The sequence below is a fragment of the Phasianus colchicus genome, chromosome 1, assembly GCF_987193195.1.
Source record: "Phasianus colchicus chromosome 1, bPhaCol1.hap1.1, whole genome shotgun sequence".
Lineage (NCBI taxonomy): Eukaryota > Metazoa > Chordata > Aves > Galliformes > Phasianidae > Phasianus > Phasianus colchicus.
Window position 1 is genome coordinate 121,612,646 of NC_143436.1, and position 14,980 is coordinate 121,627,625.

Consider the following 14,980-nt stretch of genomic DNA (forward strand, 5'->3'; position numbering starts at 1 on the left):
AACTATTTTCTTTTGTATTGATATATTTTCATTCTGAAGTCATGGGATTTTGTTTCTTTTTATATCATACCACCAAGCAAATCTGTGGAATTGTTAGATATTTTTGTAATACTAAGGGCAACATTTAATGCATTCCTTTTTTTAATTTTAAGACAGTGTCAGATATGGAAGAATCCTTCAGTGCTTGATTGAAAACCATAAACGTAATCTGCAAAAAATGCCATTTGGATTTCTGGTCTTAATGCTGTGCTTTGTGGGAGACCTCAGTGAATGCAGGCATATTCCTATAGTCTTCTGTGAGAAACAGTGGATATCTGTCCTTGTTTCATTATACTGCTGGGTCTAAGATCTTGGAAATGGCTTTTGCTGGTTAGTTTTAGCAACTGTGGAAACTTCCACTGAAGCTGTCTGAAATAACAGCTCCCAGCTACACCCCCTCTGATGTAGAAGTACAAAGATAATTTACCTAATTGTTGCATCTCTCATGCTTTGACTATGGACTTTCAACATTACTACAGAGCAGCAAAATACTTAATGTTTGTTATAGATCTGATTTTCATAAAGGTTTCTCCTGGCACCTTTTTTTTTTTTTTTTTTTTTTTTGACAGGTATTTGATAATAAAACTCCGTTGCCTCCAAAACCAGGAGGTTTGGCTAGTGGCAGTAATGTACAACCATCTCTATCCCCTTCACCATCACCTGGATTTCATTCAATTGCTATGGGAACAACAGGCCACAGGTCAAATTCCCCATCCCTACTTGGTGCAGAAGGAAAGCCAAAGACTGAACACTTGAGCCAGGGTCAGACTGCCCTGGAGGAGCTGAGAACACAAGTTAAGGAGCTAAGAACTATCATTGAAACGATGAAAGACCAGCAAAAGTAAGTACTACAAATCACAGCTGTAGTTGGAATGCATGCAATAAGCGTGGCATCAGTGTCTCCTGGAGCTTGTATACATTACTCTGCACTGATTGCTTTTGTGTTTGCAAGTGGTTTCTGCCTACTTCCCTGATGTTTAGGAAATGGTCAGAGCTAGGAGACTCAGGAAAAAAGACTGGCATTATCAGTCTGCAGCGGCTTCTGATGTTTCCTGCTTTGTGACATAGGCAGATGTTTGTGGACTGTTGAATAAGTTAAGTTAGAATTAGCACTGAATAATTTTTTATTGTTTAATCTGCTAGTAACTATTTGGAACTCACATGCACTGATCTTAACAAGAGAGGGCATTTGTACTGGTTGTAGTACAAATTTCACTCAGGTTCCTAAAAAGTTAGATCAGTGCATTGTTTCACTCTTAGTGCACATTCAGAGGAAGCTTGTATTTCAAAAGGCATAACTAATTTGTAATTAGGACATTTGAAGACCTTTGGGTTTGACTCTGCATGTTATCATAGGGCTGGACAACTTTCTTTTTCTTTAAGCTTTTCATTTAGTAGGAGAAACGTGGTCTGTCACATAGTTTTTGCTATTCCTGAGGGAGAACGTTGATGTTTTGGAAACTGTAGCCCAAGTAGGAAAAAGAAAAGGAGAAAAAGAAAGGGAAAGCAGACTGCAGAGACTGTAGCAGAACACAGGTGTGGATGGGTTTGGGGAAGAGACATTGCAAGAGGGCACATCTCAAACTGGAAGTAGACACCAAGCACCCTGTAGCTTGGCTCCTGGTCCTCTAGTTTTCGCAGCCCTTCTTATGTGGGCTGCTCCCACAGTGGCATCTGTCACAAGGTGAGCTCATTTCAATGGGAAGTGGGAAGGTTACATTGTATTGTTGGCACAAGCTTTTAACTGGTTTGAATATGTTACAGGGAGTTTTTGTGTTACCAGTCCTTACAATGTACTAACAGCCTGTCTATCTACATTTTATTTGAAAAAAGGCAACTGGGTACTGATAAAATGTTGATAAAGCTAGCTAAGAGCAAAAGCTGTGGATGCAGGACTGTTAGAAGGAAATGTATTACTCATCTTATTAATTAGCAGGAGGAGAAACTGCCCTTTTATAGATAGTGTTACTTCTCTATGGTATGTAATACACAAGAGTATACTTACTTTAATTAGTTCTTCGGGGATAAAAAAGAAGTAAGTAGTGAAGGAGGGAAAATATCTCCAGGAGGTGATCCTTTGTGTTTTACTAGTTTCAATATTTGTATTCCAAGTTTTTTATCGCATTCTTTTAACAGAAAAGAAATTAAGCAGTTGCTGTCTGAATTGGATGAAGAAAAGAAGATCCGTCTACGATTGCAGGTACTTAAATCATTTATAGCGCTATGGAAATATTGGCAGGTTTGATTTAGCCTCAGGTACAGGACATAAAACTCTGATAAGATGCTTATGTTCCAGCGAATCAAAAGCTTTTACCATTTCTGAAAGGAGGTACCTGTTCCCTTCATCACATGGCCAGTCTGTGTCATATGTATTGCAGTTTGGGGTTCTTACGGGGAAAAAAAAAAAAGATAATTATCTAAAAATTCATCAGCCCAAGTGGACGAATACCAAGCAAAAGAACACAGTACAGGATTCCAAGCATATTTCTTTAGCCTCAATTTTAATGGTCTGATTTTGTCACAAGTGGAATAGTGCATTTTTAAATGATTTACCTCTCTCCCAGAGCTTTATATTTTGTATTTTATATTTCACATTGCAAGATTTTTATGTCTGTTTTATAGACTGAATTCAGGTTGCCTTCACTAAAGCATCATAAATAATATAAAAGATGGCATTAGGATTAAGAACCAGTTACTGCTATCATAGTTTGTATAGTACCTAAGTTGGCAAATTGATTTAATGTTTCCAAGCAGCGTTCTGCACTTTCTGTGTAAGGCTAACAGAGCTGCACCTCTCTTAGGGTCATAGACAGTGCAGCTTCAGTGTGGAATGACTTTGAATCTGCTTGTCCAGATTTTGAAGTGTAATGTACTTGATAAGAGCTTTAGTATTGATTATGTTTTATATTTCTGTGGAATAGGTCTACTGTACTTTATCTTTGTACTAGGGGTAGAAAATCGAACTGTAATTTCACTGGGCTGCTTAGAAGAGGACTTGGGAACATGACAAAGAGTGGCAGAACAGGGGATCATCAATGTTTGTACTCCAGGGATGTGTAAAGGACTTTATGCATGCAAGCACATAAGCTTCTTGTAGCACACAATTCACGTTCAGCTCAAATTGAAATAGAATCAGAGTTTATCTCAAGGTGAAAGGGACCTATAAGGATCATTGATATTCCATGCCCACCGCCCTGTGGTGCAGCCCCTTTCCCTGAGCCCCAGCTGCCCTCCCCTGACACAGCTCCATGCCGTTCCCTCGGGCCTGTCGCTGTCACACAGAGCAGAGCTCAGCGCTGCCCCTCCGCTCCCTGTGAGGAGCTGCAGCCGCCATCAGGCCTCCCCAGGTTTTCCTGATGAGCTGTGGGTGTTTGCAGTCAGTGGCAGTTCTGTTGTGCTGGGTATAAGTGCAGCAACTGGTGCATGGGCACAGTGCTTGTTTGGTGAGTTATTTCCTGGCAGCAAGTTGCATAGGCTGCGACAGTCATCACTGAGACTTGAGAGAGTTCAAGAGGTCTTGGGGCATGTTCAGTGACTGTGCTTATCTAGCTCTGAAGGGAGGAAGCCATGACCTTGTGCAGCTGAGAAGGTCACCTCAATTTGTGAAATCTTTGGAAATAAGGGTGATACAAAGCCTGTACTGACAACTGTGGACAGAATGAAATATGTGCTTTTCAAACTGTGCCAACTGTGCCTTAGTTTGCTAAAACATCTGATTTCAACAAAAAAAAACTTTCTTTTTCCTTTCAGATGGAAGTTAATGATATAAAGAAAGCTCTTCAATCAAAGTGAATACTTGATAGATGGAATGTTGCATTATTCTACATGACTGAGACTCAAATTTATGCCCCAGCCAAAATAACTTTGTGCCAAATGATTTAAGAATTGCCTCAGCATCCCTTTATCGAAGGATTAGCACAACCGTTTTTGATAGCACAACAGAAATACCAACAGTGAGGAAAAATCTTCCACACGAAGCGGTGCTGTGTGGCACTGGTTGTGACTGAAATCAATCTTCTTGTGCTAAAGGCTCTCTACTTCAAGATCATAGGTGAAATGAAAACTCAGGCAGTTTAGTCCATAGTGGTACTATTTTGATGATATTTTTCCATAAATAAAGTGTATTTCAGATTATCTGTTTACAAGCTTTATGATTTTGATTTTTTTGTTTGTTTGTTTTTGTTTTTTAATTGTCTTTTGTCACAGATTTTAAAATGTTTGTACTGCATATAGCCAGGAATGAATGTTAACGTTGGGGCTGGAGGGATTATTTTTGCTTCGAGATAGAACAGCCTACTTCTTGTTACAGTTTTAAGTTGTTAAATATGCAATTTCATGTCCCCCAACCCCCTACAATGAAACTTACGTTGTGTACAGTAATGTATTTAGGAGAAGAGAACCAACAGAATAAGAATCCGGTCTTTGCAATGATTTGTGCCTTTCTTTGCCACACACCGACGGGAGCTGGTCGCAGGTCAGGTCTCCATCACGTAGCTGCCCACATCTCCCGTCACCGGTGTCCGGTAGAGGTGACACTCGCCGTGTACAGCTAGCTGCTCCACACTGCCAGGTCCCTGCCGAGCGGTGGGACGGTGGCGCAGTCGAGAGCATCTCTGTCTTCATCAGCTGTGGCTTTTTAGCTTTCCCGTTTTCAGTAGCCTCTCCTTTGGTTTTGAATGTTTATCTCCGCTTGGTTTTCAGTAGATGATTTCAGCGCCAGCCTCCGTCCCCAATTTTGCACAGAGTGAACAGAATATGCATTATTAAAGCAAAAATAAATAAAAGTAAACTATAAAACGTGAATAAAAAGTTGTATTATTTCCTGCACAAGGTTCTCCATTGTGTGACATTGTTTCATTTGCTGTTTATGAGGTGCTGTTTGCTGCATTATGTTGTAAGCTTTCTGCCATTGAGTTATGTGGAGTGAGATACTTCAAGCCCTGCTTTGCCTTCCTAACCTTGTGGATCCTGGTGCTTGCTTTGTTTCTTCCAGTTTCTGTTTCCATTCTTTCAAAATAACTTCTTCTGGTTTCCTGTTAGTGGTTTTGTGTGTTCTTTGCTAGCAGTGGAGCATCTCAGACCTTGTCAGCAATTCCTGGTGAGTTTATACAAAGCATTTAAGGTCATGGATATTTTTGCACAGCATGGAGTGAGTGGGTGAGTGATATTGTTGATACTGCAGAGTGACAAAAACACAACAAAATACTCAAAGGCTCCGTTTGTCATCTCACCAAATGCCGGTGTTGGCTCTATCCAGGATGTCATGTATCACAACTGACCAACCTGCCTGCTGGGAACTGGGTGAAAAGTAGCTCTCTGTCAGCCAGTCATGTTCCCACATGGCTGGCAGAGCTCCTGTAATCTTCTTACATGCACAGCTGTATAAAATACACACATCACCATATTCAAATCTTACCTTATGGAACTCAGCTGGCAATACTGAACCTCACTATTGGGATCATTTCTTCTACTGTAGCATGTGCTTGTTTTGTAACTGTGGTATCTGAGATTAAAAGATCTGATGATGAAACTTGAGAATATTTCAAAAAGTCCCAATACATTGCTCAGTGTTTTTAAATAGAAGCACTAATAAAATGTTTGTCACTGAAATGCTCTTATTTAACATTTCTAAATAATTACATCACTTTTTTATACAAAGAGTGATAGTCCCAATATAACTTTCCAGCAATAAAGGTTTGTGAGGTTGATAGCAGTGAATAGAAGAGGATGAAATAAAGAATAAGAATTCTGTTTGGGTTTGTAGTGTTATATTTGCAACAAGTATCCATGCAACAGTTCTAGCTTCCTAGTTGCATCATAGGAAGAAAATAAACTATTATATCCATGGTAAATAAAGTTCTAATTCTGGAGTTGTATCTCAGACATGGAAGGGACTTCTCAGAAGTGTTCCATTTTTTGTAAATGCAAGTATGAAGTTGACGAGGATTTTTCTGATAGCAAATCACATTGATTTTTCCCCCCTGTTGATGATACCTTGAGATGATAACTTGTCACTTGATAAATCCAAGTGAAAAGTACAGCGTATCTGCAAATGAAGATTGAATAAGATTTGGTGAAAATGCTTTGCTTTGCAAGTTTATTATTATGGGATAAGAGAGTTCAAAGCAACACAAGTTTTTCTGCTTGCTGCATTTCATTATAACGGAAAGTATTTTACACAGTACGTGGATTTTTCCCTTTTCAAAGGGGATCACTTATGAATGAAAGCCGTGGATGTGAGCTGCTGCTTTAAAAAATGTCTGGGTTTCTATTTAAAGAAAAACAGGAAATGCTGGTGAGCTGCAAAGTGCTTTTGATGTGACAATGATTAAATACTGCTGTTTAAAGAGTTGTGGGAAATGATTTCTTGTTAATATGCACACAGTGGTCTTGAAGGAGACTTCTGTTTCCATGCAGAAATACGTGTTGGTATGGGATCACGCCTTTGGATGATAATGTTACTCATCTCGATTTGGAAACGTGTTCGATCAATGAGAAAACAGTTGTGTTCTTCTTCTAATGTTTTTTTTTTTCAACTCTAAAAGGAACTGATATTCTTAACATGGTACCACAGTGCTCAGTTTTACATGGAAATGTAAATATCCAATGTGTTCCTTAAGTTTTACTAGTTAAATTTCATCTTCTGGCTGCATTTTTGTTATTAATCCATTCAGATCTTCAGAACTGAGCACAGGTTTGGCAGGCAAAGGCCCCAAGTGGGTGTGAGCCCCCCACTCCCACCCCTGGGACCTGGAAGGGAGCGTGAGGTCCAGTGTCTGAGAAAGGCCTGGGGGCTGGGAAAGGAGAGAGGCACATGCAGGAGGGCAGCGTTGCCCTTTGTGGGTAAGGGTGAAGCTGCTGGTTAGGCAGACGAGCTGTGGTTCAAGAGCAAAGGGGAGGGCTGTTTAAAAGTGGAAGCAACTGCTCTGTGACTTCTGTTTAGGGGGGGGGGGGTTGTGGTTCTCCTTTGGCAGAGGGTCTTCTCAGTGCTGACTCCTGTTCAGGGCAGTTGAGGTGGATCTGAATTCTCTCTACCAAATACCAGGTACTTTGTCTCCATGGTTATTAATACCACTCAGTCAGAAATTACCACTCAGTCATTTGGCACTTTTGGCCTCAGCTGACTCTCAAGCCTGGCCCAGGAATGAGCAATCAATTGCTCGTGTCCTGGCACATTCATTCCTGCCTCCTGCAGCTGCTTCCCCTTCTACCCTCCAGCCACAGCCCCTCTGTTTTGGAAAATAACCAACTTCCTTAGGTAGCAAGCCTGAAAGCATGAGGATGCCAGTACTTCCAGCCTGGAACAGATCAGCTGGGCAAACAAGACTTTTTTTTCTTGTCGTGTTCCTCAGTACAAGTTTTTTCTCTCCTGCTTCATCCCCATCAGAGAAAGGTGAACATGTTCACATGGAGGGACCCATCAAACTGCTCTTCAGCTCCTTAGGACAAAGTCTGGTATTTTGTGAGAGCACTCTGGAGGCTTTTCTTAGAGGATGTGAAAAGAGGCTGAGAGGCCATCCCTGCTGCAGGATGATCCCTCATTGGGTTTACCTCTGCAGGGGATGCTGTTCTTTCTGAAGGGCATAACACCAGTGAACTGCAGGAGATAGAGCAGTGCAACAGCCTCTGTGCCAGGTTCTTTCTCCTACCAAAAAGCAGAACATCAGATAAGAAAGGATAAGTACAACAGAGCACCTGCATAGAAATTGCTGCTGCTAGATAATTTGGCTACTCCAGACTGAAAGAGCCAAATTAGTTGAGCTCTGCTGGAAGCACAGATGCAGCCATTTAGCGAATAATAGCACAAGGCACAAGAAACATGGCATACATTTTGAGACCCAGCAAAAACAGCATCGGCTGGAGGAAGCTGGTTTATTAATGGATGTCAAATCTCTCGCCGGGGGCTCAGGATGTTTGTGCTGTGATTGTGCAGCTGGCTTTGGCATGTGTCACTGTGCTCAGGGAATGGAAAATTTCCTATGCCCTGACCTGAAGCACCTGTTTACGTCAGAAGCGCAGCTCAGTAACCTGTGGGTGGGGAGCTCTCCCACGAAAACGATGTCACACTCCTGCCAGGGCTAGGAGCTTCAGTGTTGGACTTGGATTAATCTGGTTATACTGAAGTCAACAAGGTTGATTCGGTCTCAGTGCTGACCTAGAGATCCCAAGAGAGCAGGGCAGCAGGACATGGCAGGAATGCATCAGCATGAGCCTGTCCAGCTGGGCGCAGTGCTGAAACAAGCCCACATTCTCCCATTCATACTTCCACTCTCCCCCCAGGCCTCATGTTTTCCCAGCCTTCTCCCACCTAATTATAAAAGGCAGCAATCTCAGGCAGCAAACCTCCTGCTATCTTGAACCTGGTGGTTTCCTCCTGTAGGAGTGTATGTCCCAGCACTGCTGTGATGCGCAGGAGGGGATCTGCCCCCTGAGCAATGCATCCCACTGCCTTTGCCCATCTGAAGCTGCTGATGCTTCAGCTCCAGTAAGATTGCTGCCTTTAGTATGCTCTGGTTGCTGTCTCCTTGCAGACAGGACTGGGCTGTCACTGTGTCTCTGGGACAGGAGGCAAATGGGGTGCTCTGCAGGCTGAGTTCAAGTTGGTTTCATGCCACAGAGGTGAGTGCGTGCCATAATGGAATCCTGTGGGTTGTTGATCTCCTGTGAAGGGGGAAAGGAAAGGTATGTGATGTTTGTCCTACATGTGTGTGCATGCCAGAGCAATAACCTTATATTTGGCTTCTTTGTTGCTGTGTGAATAACTGGGTACAGAGCAATACCGAAATCATTCAGTTTTCCAATTGGATTTGAACATTGACATAAAACAATGATAGAATAGATAGATAGATGCTGTCAGGCAGCACAAAGATTTTACCCCTACTTTGAGTAGTCCTACTGCTAGCACAGCCTAAGTGCTCATTTCTTGAGAATATCAGCCATGATTTAGAATTTCCCAAGTGAAAAAGAGTAGACATCTCTCTTACAAAATTATTAGTAAATCCTGGATCTGTTCTTGTGAAAAGGTCAGGAATGTTTTGTGCTTCTTCAGAGTCTTGGAGCTGACCAGGAAGCGTGTTACTGTTTAACTGGGTGCTGTGACCCTTCCCACTGCAAAGTGCAGGAGGAAACTTTGATACTTTGACAGAAATGTGATTTGACACAGTGATGGGCTGCAGGTCTCACTTGTACAGCATTTTAAAACTTTGCTGGAATGATTCCTATCGTGCCAGCAGGTAGAGGTATGAAAAAGGGCTGTGTTTGAATGACAGTGTATCTGGCCTAACACTTTCTAATTACACAAGGCTGATGGGTGGTTTGGTGGTGGCTGTAATAGCCCTGAGCATGTGGCACTCTTCTTGCAAAGAATAAATGTAATACAAGTTGACAAAGCAGAGAAGACTAAGTGTTTGGCCTCATATCTTGTCTTGCTGCAAAACCAGGAGAGCTCCAGGAGCAGCTGTAGGCTGATGTGCTGTAAATGTGTTCAGGTCTCATCATTAACAGCACAGAGAAGTGCCCAGAGCCAAGCCCCAGTACTAACAACAGCACCATGCTAACAAGCTCACCTACCAAACAAAGTCATCATGTAAGCAGAGAAAAGGGTTGCCAAGGGTTTTCAGGAGGACAAGTGTTGCTCTCTTCCTCACTAGGGGCCTCAGCTGTGCTTTCAATGGTTATTGCCCACTTTTCTGCTGATCCTACACTGCTCCTTTATGGATACAAATTACTCATAGACTGAAAAAGCCCCTGATCTGGACATTAGTAGACTCCTTCATATGTCAAGCCAGCATTTAAGAAACATCGCCATCTCTTGGCTGCCTTAACAAGAGAAAATGCAAATACACTTAAAAGTTCCAATTGAGGTTGTAGGATGTTTACTAAGAGTCATAGAATCCTTAGAGTTGGAAAGGACCTTTAAAGGCCATCTAGTCCAGCTGCTCTGCAATGAACAGGGACACCATGGCTACATCAGGATGCCCAGAGCCTGATCTGGCCTTGCCTTTAAAGTCTCCAGGGATGGGGCATCCACCACATCTCTGGGCAACCTGTTCCAGTGCCTCACCACCATCACTGTAAAAGACTTTTTCTTTATATCCAACCTAAATCTACCCTCTTTAAGCATGAAGTCGTTTCCCCTTTTTCTATAACCACAGACTCGGCTAAATAGTCTGTCCCCTTCTTTCCTGTAACTCCTCTTTAGATACTGAAAGGTTGTTATCAGGCCATCTCTGAGCCTTCTCCAGGCTGAACAGCCCCAGCTCTCTCAGCCTGTCCTCGTAGTAGAGTTGTTCCATTCCATGGATAATTTTTGTGGCCCTCCTCTGGATGGTCTCCAGCAGCTCCATGTCTCTCTTGTACTGAGGACTTCACATCTGAAAGCAGCACTCCAGGTTAGCCTCACCAGCACAGAGTAGAGTGGCAGGATCACCCTCCTCACCCTGCTGGCCATATTTCTTTTGATGCAGACCAGGATTTGATTGACTTTCTGAGCTGCGAAGGCACATTGCTGGCTCATGTTCAATTTGTCATCCACCAGTACCCCCAGGTGTTTTTTGGCAGAACTGTACTCAATCCTTTCACCCCCAGTTTGTATTGGCAGTGGATGTTGCCTCAACCCAGGTGTAAGCTTTTGCAAATTTGGATTTGCTGAACCTCATGAAGTTTACCTGGGCCCACTGCTCAAGCCTATTTAGGTTTCTCTGGATGGCATCCCATCCCTCTGGTGTGTTGACTGCACCCCACAGCTTGGTGTCATCAGCAAACTTGCTGAGAGTGCATTCAACCCCACTGTCCGTGTCATTGATGAAGATACTGAAGAGGATTGGTCCCAGCACTCACCTCTGGGTTATACCACTTGTCACTGATCTCCATCCAGACACTGAGCCATTGACTACCACTCTCTGAACGATCCTGCATCCAGTTCTTTGTCTGTTGAACAGTCCAGCCATCAAATCTATATCTTTCTAGTTTGGAGAGAAGGATGTTGTGGGTTACTGTGTCAAAGGCCTTACTGAAGTCCTTAAATAGTCATCTAGTAGCTCTTTCCTTGTCAACTGATGCTGTGACACCATCATAAAAGCCCACTACTTATCAGTCTAAATGTATGAAGTTTTCAATGCTACCTACTGTAAAAGTGAGTACCAGCAGAACAGATGAGGTTTTTGATTTGTCACTTCAGAGGGATTTTTGCCTCTTCAAGATTATTCTTCTTCCATAGTACCAACTGATAACAACATAACCATCATGATTACGGATGTTTAAAATGTTTTTAAGCATGGACGTCTTTTGCTGAGTTTGTAAGTCTCATACAGCCTTTTGTACCTGGCATCTAGAGAAATGTAAGACTAGTCAAATCGTGGAGTCTAGATGTCTCCACTATGTGTTTAAGTGAATTCCCTGCTATAGTCACAATTTTGCTGGAATTTCATTAATCAGCAGATGGAATGAGCCCATTGGCCCAGATGACCAAGTCATGGATATTCTTTCAGTGACAAGTAACTTGGGAGAGGATGAAGGTAGGGACCTTGTCTTAGAACAGTCCAAAAGAACAACCACACAGAAAGCACTGAGCCATGACAAATAAGGAAGTTGAGGATACTTTGATCAAGTTGAAGACAAGAAAAATAGTCAGACCCAGGATGAATATGTGATTTTCAGTAAGTTCACAAATGTTATACCAGCCACTTGGAGTTCCTTCTTGTTCCTACAGGAACTGCATACTTCTGACCCCTCTGATCTGCTCAGTTGAAGAGAGACCCAACATGGGAAAAGATTTGTCAGGTCTAGGACTGCAAAATTGAAAACATTAATCATGTCAGGGGGCCGTGTGAATGGAGAAATCTAGTGCTTATGTCTTCAAAGTATTAATGTCTATCAGCTGAGCACTGGATTGGGGCCTGGTTTGCTTTTCTTCCCATCAGAAGTATAAACTTCAGAAAGGTTATGCAAAGTCATGTGAAATGTGTTGAAAAGAGGTGATGAGTGGTTTTCAGTTGGACTGATGACGGGCTGTGATCTGGAGAAGCTGAGTTAATCCTGCACACCAGAGATCTGAGCAGAAAGCTGCACTAAGAGATTGTGTCCTTGCACCAGCAGCTGTTTGCTTTGCCCTCATTCTGTCAGCAGGTCAGATGAGCACATGAAGTCTTGCGCTTTCCAGTGATAGAAAACGAATGCTGATTCAGTGACTGTATGGTGTTTAGAGTTCATGCCAATTTTGGGCACCCTTGCAAAGCAAAACTGCCTGCATGTCAGTGTTCTGAGCTTGTGGCATTTGTAGGCGCTCTTTGTGAGGTTCCCCTTCAAGGCTCATTCATGATATTTAGCTGCCATTGTATATCTACAATATTTTGAATCTGAGATTTTGAACAAAACCAAGCAGCTTTGCTGGACTTCTTAAAGGGAATTCACAGGATCTTTTTTAGACTCCGGTAAAGCTTTTATTTGATGACCTTAAAAAAGAGAATGGTTTTTATATGAATGCATACTTAACAATATATAAATCTTATTTTCTTGTTCAATAAATACAATAACAATTTTCTTCTCATTCATATAAGAGCAGTATCTGTATGGTTACTTGGATACCTGCTCACTGTAAATGAAAATAAGTGGAGAGCACAGTAGAAACAGTACTACCAACAAGTTAATTAACAAAGTGTTTACCATTATCACTGTTTAACATCTTTGTCAATAACATGGAGAGTGGGATTGAGTGCATCCTCAGGAAGTTTGTGGACAACACCAAGCTGGATGGTGCAGTCAACACACTTGAGGGGAAGGGATGCCATCCAAAGGACACTGACAGGCTTGAGAGGTGGGCCTGTGCAAACCTTATGAAATTCAAGAAGTCCAAGTGCAAGGTTCTGCATCTGGGTATGGGTAATCCCAAGCACAGACAGGCTGGGCAGAGAACATATTAAGAGTAGCTCTGTGGAAAAGGATTTGGGAGTGTTGGTTGATGAGAAGCCCAACAAGAGCTTGTGTGAGCTCAACGGGACCAGTGTAAGCTTGCAGCCCAGAAAGCCACCTGCATCCTGGGCTGCATCAAAAGAGGAGTGGCAGCAGGGACAGGGAAGAGATTGTCCCCCTCTGCTCTGCTCTCATGAGGGCCCATCATCTGCAGTAGTGAGTCCAAATCTGGGGACCCTGGCAGAAGGATCTGGAGCTGTTGGAACAGGTCCAGAGGAGGTCACAGAGATGCTCAGAAGGCTGGAGCACCTCTCTTCACAAGAAAGGTTGAGTGAGTTAGGCTTGTCAGCCTGAAGAAGAGAAGGCTCTTAGGTAATGATTCAACTTTTTACTTGCAAAGAAACACGACAACTCCCCACCCCCACTTCAAAGTGAATTTCCTGCTTGTTCTCACTCAGGTAACTTGCAAGACCTGAAGATACTGGTATTCAGTTGAAATATCAATCCACATCAGGCTCAGTTGCAGCATACAAAATGAAGCTTCTTCCCTTAAAAGTACTCCTTGTTTCCAGCTATAAAGAAAGTCTATGAGCACAACAAATGGCACCATGTTAAACTACTGAAAATGAATCTTCAGAATGTGGCAGCTTGTTAGGGAAAATGCCAGAGGAACAGTAAGGATATTGCTTGGAAGAAGAGTGAATATAATCAACAGAAGAGGAAAAGTCTCGTTGTACATTAAATATCTATGAAGAGAGATTGTTCCAAGATGAAGAGACAGACCTCTCAGCATGGAATGCAAAATGATACTGAATGTTAATGTCTGCAGAATGGAACCCAAAGACACATCTTCTATCTACAAGGAAACAGGATTGTGATAATCTCTAGAAGGCAGAAAAGGCTTTTTTATTATGTCTCAGCAGCATCCCGCTAAGCAATTCCAGCCCACATATTTGTTCCAAATTAACACGTCAACAACTTTCAAGATTACAGGGAGCACCACAGCACGCCTCCATTGTTCTGAACCCACTCAACTGCAATTTGTTTTTGCATGTTAGCTGTTGAGAGCCTAAGAACACACTTGAGTAAGATTTCCTGTATAAATAATCCCTTAAATTTTACAACATTGTATTTTTTATTCCAGTACCAGCTTTTCAGCTAAACTTTCTTATATTGCAAAAAATACAAAGTAGGGTTTGTGCTGGGGAGAACCATAGAAACGTGAGTTAGCAGTATTTGTCAGCTGAAGGCTGCCATATGCACACTGAGGTACTTCCACTCATGGATTTACGTTTTCCTCCTGTTACATCAGAAAATTGTTGCCTTGCTGGTTCAAGGCTAATAGAGCTAGAGGTGTCAAAGAGAAAGGCTTACTCACCCCTAGAGAGGAAAACTTCCAGGAAGGGGTAGGAGCACCAGCAGCCAAAGTAGATAATTTCTCCAAAGTTTCCCATACTGGTGCTTTTGTAAATAAAACAGGAATCTCAACCTCTGCAGCAAATGCAACAGCTTACTTGCTTCAGACTCTCCAAAATGAGAGACAGATTTGTCTCTCATGTGTTTTTTCTGCATCCATGTTGAGCCACATTGCACATTGCTATCCCCATCTTGGAGTGTCTCGCAGGACAACTGGCTACTGGAACCCCTCTTTTGGTCACAAGGCCACAGTGCCAGACGCCCACAGAAAAAAACAGCGTGCAATAAGTTGCTTTTATTGTATTATGGCATGTGGTAAAAATATTAATCTCAGATAGCAGTAGGGAGCAAGGCTGCATCAGAAGGTAAAGATGCTGTTCTCTTAAAACTTGTTTGTAGCCCTAAGTGAAAAGTGAGATGAACAGGCTTTCCAGCCAGGCTTACTACTTCCAATCCAAATTCACTCAAGGCCTCATGGTTTCCACAGTTCCTTTGGTTCTTGGCTTTCCTGATTTCAGTGCGTGCCACGGCACCCTTCTGACAGCTGAGATACAAAGCTGAGAGAAGGACTTGGTGGACTGCAGGGTGACTATGAGCTGGCAATGTGCCCTCATGG

The 14,980-nt window shown here is 42.5% G+C and overlaps 1 protein-coding gene across 8 annotated transcripts in view; it reads left to right on the forward strand.

Moving 5' to 3' along the window:
* SH3KBP1 (SH3 domain containing kinase binding protein 1) overlaps positions 1-5,597 on the forward strand; it is a 219,633-nt gene extending 214,036 nt beyond the window's left edge. For 4 of the 8 annotated variants that reach the window (XM_031599336.2, XM_090124763.1, XM_090124771.1 and 1 more), the window contains 3 exons: positions 609-880; positions 2,176-2,239; positions 3,790-5,589. In XM_031599336.2, coding sequence (XP_031455196.1) covers positions 609-880; positions 2,176-2,239; positions 3,790-3,831 — 378 coding nt within the window. In that variant the 3' untranslated portion in view covers positions 3,832-5,589. Of the gene's footprint in view, positions 1-608; positions 881-2,175; positions 2,240-3,789 lie in introns of all 8 variants that reach the window. The other 4 variants (XM_090124787.1, XM_031599335.2, XM_090124780.1 and 1 more) reach the window with 4 other exon arrangements.
* The last annotated feature ends 9,383 nt before the right edge of the window (positions 5,598-14,980 follow it).